The 15,429-nt window shown below is 35.6% G+C and overlaps 1 protein-coding gene across 2 annotated transcripts in view; it reads right to left on the minus strand.

Moving 5' to 3' along the window:
• Positions 1 to 364: 364 nt before the first annotated feature.
• The window catches only part of LOC131953700 (angiomotin-like protein 1), a 29,261-nt gene continuing 14,196 nt past the window's right edge, over positions 365 to 15,429 (minus strand). For both annotated transcript variants that reach the window (XM_059317020.1, XM_059317021.1), the window contains exons 5-14: positions 14,101 to 14,236; positions 13,524 to 13,610; positions 11,731 to 11,876; positions 9,475 to 9,618; positions 9,172 to 9,291; positions 8,991 to 9,061; positions 8,546 to 8,680; positions 4,875 to 5,092; positions 2,349 to 2,431; positions 365 to 1,639 (exon numbers count right to left, since the gene is read on the minus strand). In XM_059317020.1, coding sequence (XP_059173003.1) covers positions 1,601 to 1,639; positions 2,349 to 2,431; positions 4,875 to 5,092; positions 8,546 to 8,680; positions 8,991 to 9,061; positions 9,172 to 9,291; positions 9,475 to 9,618; positions 11,731 to 11,876; positions 13,524 to 13,610; positions 14,101 to 14,236 — 1,179 coding nt within the window. In that variant the 3' untranslated portion in view covers positions 365 to 1,600. The remainder of the gene's footprint in view (positions 1,640 to 2,348; positions 2,432 to 4,874; positions 5,093 to 8,545; positions 8,681 to 8,990; positions 9,062 to 9,171; positions 9,292 to 9,474; positions 9,619 to 11,730; positions 11,877 to 13,523; positions 13,611 to 14,100; positions 14,237 to 15,429) is intronic.

Consider the following 15,429-nt stretch of genomic DNA (forward strand, 5'->3'; position numbering starts at 1 on the left):
AGCGCAATTTCCTTACTGATAATTGCGATTATTAATTCGTTATTTCTGGATGGATGGATGTGTCCGCAGCTTTAAGTCGTATCTCCTCCTCAACGAAGCAATATCGAGGACTAGTTCCAAAAGCAAATATGTCAAGCTAGTTCCGAGGATGATTGTGGGCCAAACAATTCCCGGAATTCCTTCCTGGAATTCCCGGAAAAGCCAAAAAAACCTATATCTCGGCAACCAGACCACTTAGTGACTTGAAACATTTACCAATCGATTCCTGCCATAATTTAGAACAATATTGCCGAAGAAAGTTTTCAAAAATATCCTTTTGTTCGGTCACAAAAAATTAATTAAGGAAAAAAAAATTGTCACTAGACTTTATTAACTTGTTTATTACAAACAAAATATGTGAGGATTGTTTAGAACATTTAACAGACATTTTGTCTTTCTGGCGCTTATATTTTTGCCAGTAACAGGTAGGGTTGACTATGTGCTAACAAAATAACTCTATCCATACTCAAGTCATTATCTGATATACTTCAATGACAAAGTTGTAATAAATAAGAAATGAAAAATAACAAAAAATTACCATTCAGCTAGATATTTTTTATAGTATGGACATATTGTTAGTAGTCTGGCGTTATGTTGGCCAACTCAAGTCGCTGACTTGATATGAAATTTCAGTAAACATGTTAACAACCTTTTCGACATGTTAATTTTTTTCAATATGTATTTTTTTTTTCAACATGTTAACAACCTTTTCAACATGCTAACACACTTTATAAACATTTTTATTAAATAATACTAGATAGACATTAGAACACTAGTAATACTAGGGTTAGCAGTATGAACAATTCAGAGTGTACAATGGCGTTTCTTTTTATTATCAACATTTTGAAATAAAATCTTGAAAGCACTTATTCATTTTAAAAATGGTGAAATTTACAAAAAAATATCAAGCACAGCAAGTCAAGGCAAGCGTAATTCAAGGCATGGGTAGACATAATGCCTCTCTCAATGGTAACCCAAGACATGGGTAGACATAATGCCTCTCTCAATGGTAACCCAAGACATGGGTAGACATAATGCCTCTCTCAATGGTAACCCAAGACATGGGTAGACATAATGCCTCTCTCAATGGTAATCCAAGGCATGGGTAGACATAATGCCTCTCTCAATGGTAACCCAAGACATGGGTAGACATAATGCCTCTCTCAATGGTAACCCAAGACATGGGTAGACATAATGCCTCTCTCAATGGTAACCCAAGACATGGGTAGACATAATGCCTCTCTCAATGGTAACCCAAGACATGGGTAGACATAATGCCTCTCTCAATGGTAACCCAAGGCATGGGTAGACATAATGCCTCTCTCAATGGTAATCCAAGGCATAGGTAGACATAATGCCTCTCTCAATGGTAACCCAAGGCATGGGTAGACATAATGCCTCTCTCAATGGTAATCCAAGGCATAGGTAGACAGGAAGCCTCTCTCAGTGGTTTTAGTCAGATCAACATAGACTGGGCTCACAACATCAATGACCAGACTGATGTGTAGTTGCAGATTGAATGGACTAATGTATTGTGCAGCTTTAGAATTGTCTAGTCTTATTAAACATGCCACAGCTTAACTTCATCTTCACCTTTGACCTGTGTACAAGAAAGAAACAACAAATGAGTTGCAGAATCTAAGGTAGCTAACAAAGCTAAAGTTAACCCTAATCTTGTAGCTATCAGGTGACTAGGCTTGAGTTAACCGAGAGGCGTTAGTGACCCTTCCCGGTGCCCGGGGACAACCTTTCAATTTGCCCTAACCCCCCCCCCCCCCCCCCCATATATTTTTTATATTTATAATGCAAAACTGCAGCTAAAATGAGCTTTTAATTTTTTTCAAACCCATTTTGGCACCCCCTAGAGACGGGGTCTGGGGACATATGTACCCCCCACCCTTCGCTACACCTTGGAGTTAACCCTAATCTTGTAGCTATCACATAATCAGGTAATTAAGCTAGAGTTAACCCTAATCTTGTAGCTATCAGGTAATTAAGCTAGAGTTAACCCTAATCTTGTAGCTATCAGGTAATTAATCTAGAGTTAACCCTAATCTTGTAGCTATCAGGTAATTAAGCTAGAGTTAACCCTAATCTTGTAGCTATCAGGTAATTAAGCTAGAGTTAACCCTAATCTTGTAGCTATCAGGTAATTAAGCTAGAGTTAACCCTAATCTTGTAGCTATCAGGTAAACGGGCTAGGGTTAACCCCAACCCTATCGGGTAACTAGGCTAGAGATAACCCTAATCCGAATGCTATCAATTAGTAGGGATAGGGTTAACCCTAACCTTTAGCATACAACTCTTACCTCGGTATTCAAACTCTGAACCTTGGCCAGAAGCTCTTCTTCAATAGAAAGCTTGAAGGCAGCTTCTACAGAATTAGCACTGCCTATCATAGAAACATAAGATTTGCATTAAACAGCAGTTTCTGCTAATCTTACATAAAGTATAAAACTGTTAGTAAAATATTAATACTAAATAATATACTAAATAAAGCGTATATTTTTATAGTATAACAATAAGCAAGGTGGCAACCGTACAATAGAAACATTATTTACATTTTTTTTTAAATTTTAATTTAAAAAAAGAATTGCATAGAAAAAAGAACTGTGCACCAAGGGAAAGCAAAAAACCTGTTATAATAGAGCGGAGAATCAGTACGTATACTTTATAAAAGGAAACATGTATTTTTTTTTTGAGAAATTGGAAATGGCTTAAAATACTACTTCCAGTCAACACAAATCACTGAAAATTTGAAAGCATCAAGAGAATAAGATCTTTTACCATAAGTGAAACAGTATTCAAATTACTGGTTTTTGTGAAACCAGAGATAAAATACCACTTCCGATTATCAGAGGTCACTCAAAAATTGGAAGTAATCAAAGTAAAAGGTGGTATAATTACAAAAGAAATTTCGTCTCCCTTTTTGAAACAGTACTCCAGATGTTATGTTCCCACAGAAATAGAGTTAAATACCAGTTCTAGTTGACACTGGTAAAAGTATAAATTTTCTGTATTAATTTTATTTTGTTTCAAAGAGATGCTGGGAAGACACTCTGTGAGTGAGGGCTTACATATAGTGAGGGCTCACATATAGTGAGGGCTCACATATAGTGAGGGCTCACATATAGTGAGGGCTCACATATAGTGAGGGCTCACATATAGTGAGGGCTCACATATAGTGAGGGCTTACATATAGTGAGGGCTCACATATAGTGAGGGCTCACATATAGTGAGGGCTCACATATAGTGAGGGCTCACATATAGTGAGGGCTCACATATAGTGAGGGCTCACATATAGTGAGGGCTTACATATAGTGAGGGCTTACATATAGTGAGGGCTCACATATAGTAAGGGCTCACATATAGTGAGGGCTCACATATAGTGAGGGCTCACATATAGTGAGGGCTCACATATAGTGAGGGCTCACATATAGTGAGGGCTCACATATAGTGAGGGCTCACATATAGTGAGGGCTCACATATAGTGAGGGCTCACATATAGTGAGGGCTCACATATAGTGAGGGCTCACATATAGTGAGGGCTCACATATAGTGAGGGCTCACATATAGTGAGGGCTCACATATAGTGAGGGCTCACATATAGTGAGGGCTCACATATAGTGAGGGCTCACATATAGTGAGGGCTCACATATAGTGAGGGCTCACATATATTAACAATCCTGGCTCGCCATAGAAGTGTGATATCAATGTTGGGGTAAGATATTAATGAGCTGTATTTTACTCAGTTCCACTAGACCCCCCCCCGTGGAGGGGTTGGGGGGGGGGGGGAAGAAAGGGGGCGACATGACGTTTGGGGGGCCCACAGCCAACCATAATATTTTAGAAAATTTTGAATTCAATTTTCATGCATGTTTGCCTTGATATTTAGTTTGTAAAAAAAAAATAGCTGCGGTACGATTATATTTATTTTACAGTCACTATACCACGCTCTTCTGCAAACATCAAAATCAATTACACAAACTGTAGTGTAAAATATAGGCAAAACTTTAAATTTTAATGACTTCTGTGACTTGTTGCTCCCCTTTCTTAGCCAAATAGGGGACATGTAACTGTTCAACCGATCCTCCAAAGTGAACTGTGGCGGATGGGGCAAGGGGATGTGAACCCAATAGGGGTCTTAAAATTGTCACCAAATGTATTTATATATTAAAAATAGGTATTAATTATCGTATTTTATTTTAACCATCTTCAAGTCCGAGTTCTATTTCCCCTACAATCAATAACATGCTGTCGCCGGCAAATTTCTTTGCAAAAAAAAAAACAGAGTCCATAGATCGAGAAGCCGCTAGATAAAGATATGTAGTGGGCTTTCATGATACGCGATACTTCTTTGCGGCTTTGGTTAGGGGCCCATAATCCATTGTACATTTTTCAATGTTAATATCTGTTTGCGATATTGGTAGAAATTCTATCCTTTGGAAAAGGATTATATTTTATAATATATATATATATATATATATATATATATATATATATATATATATATATATATATATATATATACACTTATTTTACTAGATGAATGAAAAACTAAAGTGCAGCACAAATTTTATTTAGCTGAATGTAAACAGCTTGAACTGTACTGTAACAAAAAAAAAATGACCACAAAGTATATTCTGGATCAAAGTTTACAATTAAAAAACTAACGACAGCAAACTCCATTTTTAAGGATGGCTTATCTGTAACTGTTTCAGTACAATTGTTGTCAAAATATAAAATACCTGAGAAGTTAGATAACCTGTTCTAAGTCTATGTGGCCTAGGTTAGGGTAATGCCTGATGCATTGTTTGGATCGCTTGAAACTGTACCTGTTTTTATATGTCTAGTGGTAGCATAGTTTGGATAGCTTGATGATTCTATGTTGCCAGCCCAGGCATGAGAAGAAAGTAGAGAAGGTCTTGGAGAATGGAGGGGTGAGTGGCAGAGAGCATGTAGACTAGAGCTGCGAGCCATGGCTAATGGAGCCCTTTGAAACACTTTCAGAATTGCATCTTTTTCAACCAGCTGACTCTCTAGCTGTTTGACTCTAAACAAAGTGAAAACCATGAACAAACATGACATAAATCTAAAAAAAAACAGAAAAAGGGTGAATTACTACATATAATAAACATTTTCAACTCTTGTATATTACATTCTATTTTTAATTTGAATACCATGTAAAAGTGAGGGAAATGCTACTTAAACTATAACTTATTTTAAAGCTCTCCAAATTACCATTTGTCATTATGGACAGGTTTCCCCCCAATTTATTGTTAAAAACGCTATTTTTGTGTGTGTATTGAACTAAATGAACCTTTTATGAAAATTTTACATCAATTATTTTAAAAAAGTTTTTAATTAGATATGGCTTATTTCATATTTTTAAAAACCCTGGGTTCACATTAAAATGCTTAATTTTAATGAATAAATTTTTTTTTACTAACTATCGAATTTTGATAATAATTTCAATGCTTTAATCACATAATGCTTGGTTTTAATGTATAATCATTATTATTAGCAACTTTAAACCACCTTTTTTTTAGCGACTTAATAAATTTTCATTAGTTTTAGCCAATCAGAGAGCTATTTTTATTTTTTGCATTTTTCTCAAAATCATTTTTGACATAACGGGCACTCTCTTTCCAAAAGTTAAAAAGCTATTAAGCTAAAAGTTGGTATACATGTTCAGAATCTACCAATCTTAAAATTGATCCTTTTTTACAAAAATATTACCAACATTTTTGAAATTTGATCTTAAAGTAACCCCTGAACCCTAATATTAAACACTAGAATTAAAAAAAAATCAGAATCGAATAAAAATGGAATGAAATACTCTCTAGTGTTATTACTATGAATGCAAAACTTCAGTTCTTAATTGTTTTTTTTTATTACAGTGCACCTAAATAAGTTACCAAAAATGGTGAACTATATTTTGTTATTTGTATTGATATGCATAATAATGGTGTTCCTAAGTTTATCAATAAATAAATTTAAATTTTAGGGTGATACCTATCCTTAAGGGTATGGGCGGGTGATCCCTACCAAAATTTTTTAAAATTTCCAAACTTAATGCTATCCTATTTGGCTTAAAGTTATAACTCACTGTTAAGCATAAATATATTTATTTTTTTGAAATATGTTGCCTTGGTGTTGGTGGCATATGGGAATCTTTTGACAAAATAACTCTAAAATGGTTTGTACATATTTGATAAAAATTGAATAGAACCTGGAGACATAGTATTTGAAACGTTTGATAGATTACTTTAACAAAAATTAAGATTTTTTCTCCCACATCACTGAAAAAATGCCATTATTTCTTCCAATTTATTTGCTATTTTAACTGTAAAATAAACAACTTTTAAAAAAAGTGTTTGTTCTATTAGTTTTTATGGAACAGAATAACTGGAACAAGTTAAGTTCAGTTTTGACATTTATTAGCAATGACTTTTAGTAATAGTACAAAAAACATAAATAGGAGAAAAAAGCAAAAAACACCAATAAAAAGTTGCACACAATCGGCCCCGTCAAATGGCCCTGTTAATATGACCCCGTCAAATCGACCCCCCGACAAAACGACCCAGTCAAAATAGCCCTGTCAAAAGGACTTATTGGCTACCGTCAAATGGGCTCCTGTCATATTGACTCGCGACATATAGGCTCCCGACAAAGTGGCTCCCGACATATTGGCTCCAGACATAAGGGCTCACAACAAATGGGCTCCCGACAAATGGGCTCATGACATATTGGCTGCCGACAAATGGGCTCCCGACATATTGGCTACCAACAAAATGACTCCCGACATATTGGCTCCAGACAAATGAATTGCATGACCACTATTGGCATCAAAGTAACCATTTTATCCTACCTCCACTACTATTATAACCTCTTTAAAATGCCCGAATGAAATTGCTTTTTCTTGAAAAAACATCAATTCACAAACAAATCGAGCCAATACAGCTAAATTCCACCAATTCTAAAATTTTGATAATGTTTAATTTACAACAGTAAAGATCTGTTGCTTAAATGCAAGCACAGAAGTGTAAATGTATGATACACATGATGTTTACAGGATAAAGGCCCTTTGTTTTGATAACCTACAAAAATACTGCAGGTAGGAAGGTACGGCATGGACCCCTCTCCCCACACAATGAGTTGGAACAGCTTATAACCGACTCATTTATGGCAGGTGTGATATTCCATGAGACCGTTTTGCCAGGAGACTTAGTCTCTACAGAAACGGTATTGTCAGTGGTCCTTTTGTCTGGAGCCAAATTGACAGGAGCCTATTTGTCGGGAGTCGTAATGACGGGGGCCGTTGTGTGGAAAAACTAAATGGCGGGATCCTATTTGTCAGGAGCCTTATTGACTGGAGTCCTTTTGTCAGGAGCCTATATAACGGGAGCCTATTTGTCGAGAGCCTACATGACGGGAGCCTATTTATCGGGAGCCTTTATGACGGGGTCCATATGTCGCTGGCCCTTTTGACGGGGTCAATTTGACGGGGCACTTATGTCGGGGCCGATTTGTCGGGGTCGTTTTGTCATTGGCCGTTTTGACGCCGCACGAGTTTCTAGCAATATGTCATTGAATGTGATAATAGATAGAATAGTAACACTAATATCCCAGTAAGGGCAAAAGAGAGTACCCTTTGGAACAAGAGGGTCTATTTGGAAAATGAAGTAGAGTTCACGTGTTTCTGTGACCATGGCATATGAAGGGATAGTGTGGTCAGCACTATGCCCAGCTGCCTTTACTTTCCTAACATGAGTTAGGTACCCATCAGAGTTGGGCGGACTCAGGGACGGTATGCTGACTCAAACCCGGATTCGCACTTGAGACTTATGGGTTAGCAGTCCAGCTCTCTACCGCTAGACCACTCCGTCCCTAAATTGTGAATGGCTTTGCTCTAAATTCTTGTGTAAATGTGTAGATAGTGTTTACAACTTTATTACAACTGCCACACCACACAATTATGGGAATGTTTACTTACAAAGTAAAACGGCCAAGCACTTAATAGCTTTCACTGCTGAAAAATCTAGGTAAAATGTGCATGGCATATCCCAAAAGAACCGATTGAGTAAAGTAACGTTATGACTTAGGAAAAAGAATAATTTCAAATGAGTATTTTGATTGGGTGCTTAGTTTAAGAACAAACAAAGACGGGAAGTCACAACCCTTCCACTGAAATGAAATACATTAGGCTTTCACAAAGCCTAATATTTGTATTCCAGGTCAAAAGTTGCTATTTTAAAAAAAAAGTATAAAATAAAGCTCTACATACTACTCTGAAACTGGGTTTTCTTTAAAAAATAGTGCTTTTAGGGTAATAAAATTGTTATTTTTAGTTTCAGCAATGGTTTGTATAGATCTAATAAAACTGTCAACTATTTTAGGATGAAAATTACCCATATCCTAAAAATGATACAAATTTGAATCCCCTTTACAAGAGTATTTCAATGGCTATTTCCGACTATAGAGGACTAAACAAAAAATGCCTTACCTGGCCTCCAATTCAGCCACATTTCTTTGTGACTGGTGTAACTCTTCCATGTGTTTCAATTTTTCTGTCTTAGCTTCATCTATTAGTTTTTCCACACCAGAAGAGCATTTGTCAACTGGAGTCAGTCGTAAATCTCTGAACAATACAATTTTAAAACAACAGGAGTTAACCATAAATCTCTGGCTTTACATATTCATTCAAAATTTTTAAAAATCATGCAATCTTAACCTATTTGTATATTTTTCAATGTCTGAAAGTGTTAACTTGATAACTGAATTTTTCAGTTATTTCTCAATCCTATATTAACATTTATTTTAAAATCTTTATAGTATTTATAGAAATTATTTTAATCCAATTGCCTTATTTTTAAAGACAACAATTCTATTATTATATACTTAAAATAAAATTACAACAAAAAAATGCAGTCAATGCTAGTGCCACTTACTTTAATCCTGATGATATTTCTCCAATATTCAACTGTCTTAAAGTCGTTTCTTTCAGTAATTTTTGCTCCATCTTGCATATTTAAAAAAAAAAACAACATAAAACTTGATCCAACAACCAATCTGCATTGGTCTTCATATAAAATCATTAGACATTAGGTGATAAAAAGTGATCCAACTTACCGAGGCTAAATCTGTTTCCAGCTGTAGAATCTTGGTATCTTTTTCCTCCAAAATTTTTCTCAAGGTACCTGTAACTTTGATATCATCTTTTCCTGATTCTGAACGTCTCAGTGGACCTGCCTAGAAAATTGTTAAGAATCCCATATTACACAAATATTGGAACAAAAAATTTCATGCTTATTTTCCTTAAATTTACCCTGTTGTCAACACATTTTATAGCTTAATATTTTATTCTAACATTTAATTCTACAAAAAGTTAATGGTTTATATACATTGTTCATCTCTGAAATGAAAATTTACAACCTTATCTTGTGCTCGGTACATTTCCAGCTCTTTCTCTAATAGGGCCCGCATTTCTTTTTCTTTTTTCTCTTGTTTTTCTGTGACGGCTTGAAGAGCAGAAAAAGCTCTTTGTGTCTGCTCTAGCTTCTCAATATAACCATGTTTCTAATTGGAAAAAATACAGTCAATGTCACAAGACAATACACTGAGTAGAAACCAAATAACAAGAAAGTTAACAATGGTAAGAAGCTGGGCCAGATGGGATACAACCAGAGGCATTTAAAGCAGACCTGCTGAAGATCAAAGAACAAGAACTAATCTGTGCAAATTGCAAACTAAGATACTTAGTGAAACTTCCAAAGAAAGATGATCTTTCTCAATAATCATGCTATTATTTCTACCTAGCAGGTTCCTTACAGGAATTATGCTTGAGAGGCTGAACGAGGCCTTGTACTAAAACAGAACAGGCAGGTTTTTGACAGTACATATAGCCACGATGGGGATAATTATTTAACATTCAAATGAGTGCCTCTATGACCTTTTGTTGATTTTGAGAAGGCGTTTGATATTGTGGACAGAGACATTTGGAAATTGATAAACCACTATGGGATTCCCCAGAAGTTCCTTAACTGCTCCAACTACCAGATTATCCACAGAAATAAGGTAACCAAACCCTTTTAAAACCTGAGTACAACAAGGAGGTATGCATTTGCCACTGATGTTTTTGATGATCATTGACTGGATTATGAAAACAACCTAGGAGTCTCACCAAAAAGCAGGAGAATCATGACATCAGCCTCACAGACAACAGCATGCCCCACCCAAGCGAAGCAAACTGTGAAGAGCACTAAAGACATGGTGAAATATCAACTGGGAAAAAAACAGTTAAAAAAGAAAGTTAACAACAAATAGGAAGTCCTACTTGAGATACAAGAAATGACTATATTGGAGGTAGATCACTTGATATATCTAGAAAGTGTGGTGATGGGGGAGCAGATGAGGGCATCAAAAGTCACATCAGCAAGGCCAGGTATGCATTCAACACCCACTGCACAACCTAGAAACGACACCCAATAGTCATAACCCCCCCCCCCCCCCCCCTACAAGATAAAAACCCAGTGACATTTACCCTCTGGACAATAACCACCAATTGGGTTTATATAAGGAAATACTAATGTTGATGTTACCAAACAACATTTGAGAGATTGTTAGTGACGCCTCAACATATATACTCTAATATTGAAAATTACTCTAATATTGAAAATTTGAACAGTTACCATTCAAGCGCTGCTAACAATATGCATTATTTTTTTTTGGAGCAATTGAAATTTGAAAGACTAGACTGGCAACATCCCATACTGGCCTGAAAATTTTGTGCCAGCCTTCAACTGAGTTGTCCTTTTTGGCATATTGCCTTTGACATGCATGTGCACATTTCCGCAACTCTTTTGTTTTATTAAAAATATTTGTTTAGATTTATATGGCTCCCACATTTTGATGTTTTGTCAGTGCCCATTGTCTGATCAAATACCAAGAAGGTCACTACTTAACTGCTGAATGGCATTTTATAGGTAGAAACTAGTTCGTTAGTTGTAAAAATTTTAATTTTTTTTTCTTCCATTCAAAATTATATACAATATATACCTTAATATTGCAAAGTTTTGTTCTCATTTTCATAAGTATTTCCTCACATAAACCTCGATTGGTGGGGAGGGGGAAAGAGTCCAGGGGGTTTATGTCCAGGGATTATTGTCCGGGAGCCACAAAAACCAGGCCAAAACCCTATTGGCAAAAAAAAATAAAGACGCAAATAGGGATAGGTTTGACGCATATGGGCAAACCAACAAACAATATAACCAGTGAGACATTTGATTGGAATCCCCAAGGAAAGATAAAAAAAAATAGGCCTAAACAAAATAGGAAAATATCAGCAGTCAGTGAAGCACAAGTAGGTAGAATGTTTGACCAAACCTGGAAGTGTGGTGGTGTCCCTATGCTGCACAAAGGGTACACAGTAGTGATTAATGAAAGTAATACACACAAAATTTGAGTTAAAAACAAGTGTTCTGATAATAAGCACATGATAAGTTCTGTTTGTAGAATTGCCTAAAACTTATGTAATGGTGTATGTAATGTTGGGTACGTTTGTGTGCTCTTCAGTGACCATAGAAAACACTGCCAAAGATAACAGGAGAAAGAATTCATAAACACCATCACAATATATTCATTCCAAATAGCTGGCCAAAATCTTTTCAGGACCAAAATCACTGCACTTACCTCCTCCTCTAATGTAAGAACTCTGGTTTGAACATTTAAAAGGGCATTCTCAAAGATGTCCACATGGGCCCTCAAGTCAGTAGCTGTTAAAGCATGTTTGTTATTTTCTCCTTCTAGTTCATCTCTGCTTATTGAAAGTTCTTGATCTGTATAAATAAACATATGAATTCATAGACAAAAAAGTTCTGTCTTTGTAATGTTTAAACTAATTTAATCCAAGTTTCATTTAAAGTTAAAGAGCCAAATAACATTTATTTTATTAACCATTTAAAAGTTTATCATTGTAATGATTTGAAACAATCACAAAAATAAAAGTGTTTGCTAAATTACTATCATATTACTAGTAATTGTTTCTTTGACTATTTCTAGCATTTCTGAAATTTTGTACTTATTACACAAATGTTATAAAAAATACAATTTTGGTTGAAAAAAAAACTTTCTGGCAACAAAACTTTGGAACCATTTGGAACCAGCTTTTCAACTCCATTGTGCTGATATTTTTGCTGCTAATTTGTGTTGATATTTTAGTTGTTTGTGCTGCGATTTTAGTTGCAATTTGTGTTGGCATTTTTGTTATTTGTGGTGCCATTTTAGTTGCAATTAGAATTAACATTTAAGTTGCAATTTATGATGCCATTTGCGTTGACATTTTAGTTATTTGTGATGCCATTTGTTGACATTTTAGTTGCTTTTTGTGATGCCATTTGTGTTGATATTTTAGTTATTTTTGATGCCATTTTAGTTGCAAGTTGTGATGCCATTTTAATTGTCATTGTAGTTGCAATTTGAGATGCCATTTGTGTAGCCATTTTAGTTGCAATTTGGTATGCCATTTGTGTAGCCATTTTAGTTGCAATTTGGTATGCCATTTTAGTTGCAATTTGTGATGCCATTGTAGTTGCCATTTGTGATGCCATTTGTGTTGACATTTTAGTTATTTGTGATGCGATTTTAATTGCCATTTTAGTTGCAAGTTGTGATGCGATTTTAATTGTCATTTTAGTTGCAATTTGTGTAGCCATTTTAGTTGCCATTTGTGATACCATTTGTGTTGACATTTTAGTTATTTGTGATGCCATTTGAATTGCCATTTGTGTTGCAATTTGCTATGCCATTTTAGTTGCAAGTTGTGATGCCATTTTAGTTGCAATTTGTGATGCCATTTGTGTTGACATTTTTGTTGCCATTTTATTTGTGATGGCTTTTGTGTAGCCATTTTAGTTGCCTTTTGTGTAGCCATTTTAGTTGCCATTTGTCATGCCATTTTTGTTGCCATTTGTGTAGCAATTTTATTTGCAACGAGCTGTTTTATTTTCTACTTTTCAGTAATTCATAATTTGTGAATTCGACACTACCAATGCTGCCACTGAAAATATTTGCTTTAAAACACTATCAGTAGGTCATTATGGACGATACTATCCCCACCCTCCTTTCCCCCAATCCCTACCCTACACCCCCCCCCCCCCAGTGAAAGCAGCCCCCTCTTAGTTACCTCCCCTAAGTTAAATCGTTTCAAAGTAAATTATCTGCCCCTAATAGCCGCCAGTAAACCCGGCTCTACAAATGTAAACATTTAGCGTGAACCACAGCTCACCAGACCATGTGGGGGTGGTAGGGATATGCCTAGAGAGGAAGAGAGGGGGCTGCTAGGCGCGCTTACAGCTTGTTTTCTGAGTATCCAAGAAGAGAATTATATATATAGATTTGTGATGTCTTTTGTGTTGACATTTTAGTTGCAATTTGTGTAGACATTTTTTGCTGATATTTGTGAAATAAAATTCAGAAATACTTACTTTGTGCCAAGAGTTTAGTTATCGTTGCTTCTTTTTCTGCTAGTTTATTACTTATTTCACCATCTATCCATGGAACAGACCTACATGCTAATTTTGGAATAGAATGTTTTTTAAAATTTCAGATAACAATCATATAAAACTATACCTATACTAAACGAAAATTGTTGCATTACTTAATAAGGAATTTCATTCAGATCTGTATGTCTACTTCGTATTTTTTTTTAAAATGTCACTATCAACCCTGCACTACATACTAAAACTTGAGATCAAAAGTTAGGGACAACCACCTGTATGATTAAGGATTAGGGACAACCACCTGTATCATTTAGGGTTGGAGACAACCACCTGTATCATTTAGGGTTGGGGACAACCACCTGTATCATGTAGGGTTGGGGACAACCACCTGTATCATTTAGGGTTAGGGACAACCACCTGTATCATTTAGGGTTAGGGACAACCACCTGTATCATGTAGGGCTAGGGACAACCACCTGTATCATTTAGGGTTGGGGACAACCACCTGTATCATGTAGGGCTAGGGACAACCACCTGTATCAACTGGGGTTAGTACTACCCACCTGTATCCCCTGTCTCCAGGGCTTGTATTCTCTCCTCCAGTTTCTTTTTCATAGCCATCCAGAGGACTTCCCTCTTTTTTCCTGAGTGTACCAATGCTTGATGAGACTCATGAACTTTTTCTATTTCCATCTCCAACTGTGGTAAAAATCATGGATGTAAGCTCATAAAACCAAATTTTTTTTAAAAATGGGGCTCTGGGTTAGATTTCTTGAAAACTTAAAAAAAGCTGTGGGCTTTTAAATATCATATCAGTGTAAAGTTGGGCTTGGGCCCACCAGATCTGATGGTACCTGACTCATGTTATGGAAAGGAAATGCAGCTGGGCATAGTGCTGACTGTTAGGTAAAAAAAATGAAAGAACAAATGGGATAGTGTGGGATATGCAACAAGCTGATTAAAATATTTAAATGGTGCTCAGTGGGCAGAACTTGAATTTAAGTTGGCCTTTGTGTACATTTTTTTGCTGTAAGGTTATATATTTACTCCCAACCTGAACGCCAAGAACAAGGAAAGACTAGATCCATGTATGGCTTAACATGTAATTTAATCCAGTAATTCTAGTATTTCTCTTACGTTTGTGAATGGTAGAAATATATATCTTAATACTACTAAAAGTCAAGTTTGTTTACATGTTTGAATATTTATTTGTTTTTCTGATTTGGTACTGTAAGGAAACTGCTCTATATGGGGGGCTGTAAAATAGTAAGTAGGTAGAGAAAAACTTTTGATTGCAGACAGACTGTTAATCACACATTTATTTAAAGACGTTAATTAATTTATTGATTTATTCATAGGTAGATTAACCACATTAATTTTAAAGTTTTAGAACAATGGCTTAACTTTGACTGAATAGTGACGTTTGATAACTCATTTTTTTGTTTGTTTGTTTTTTTATTTGTTATTGGGGAGAATCTGCATTATGTGTAGAGCTGTAAAATAGGATTTTGGGTGGTAAATATTGTTCTTTCTTAAACACACTGTTAAATACAAACTAATTTAAAGCCGTTAATTGATTTATTGATATATTCATTGGTAGATTAACCACACTAATTAGAAAAGTTTAGAACAATGACTTTAGTAATAGTATAAAGATTTTTTTTTTTTACAACAATGTTTTCAATTATTTTTTCTTAAGGCCAATATGTGAATGATAAGGTTGACTATCAGGACCTCACGGGGCACAGGGTAGGTGAAGTAGAGTTCACCTGTTTCTATGTTCTCAGCATATGAAGGGATAGTGTGGTCAGAGCCATGCTCGGCCGGAATCGTTTTTTTTTTACTACAAACATGTCTGAGACTTGGAGGGGCATTGGGCAGGTGAAGTAGAG

Source organism: Physella acuta, unplaced genomic scaffold (genome assembly GCF_028476545.2).
Source record: "Physella acuta isolate Inbredline_101_S28 unplaced genomic scaffold, ASM2847654v3 ptg000941l, whole genome shotgun sequence".
Classification (NCBI taxonomy): domain Eukaryota; kingdom Metazoa; phylum Mollusca; class Gastropoda; family Physidae; genus Physella; species Physella acuta.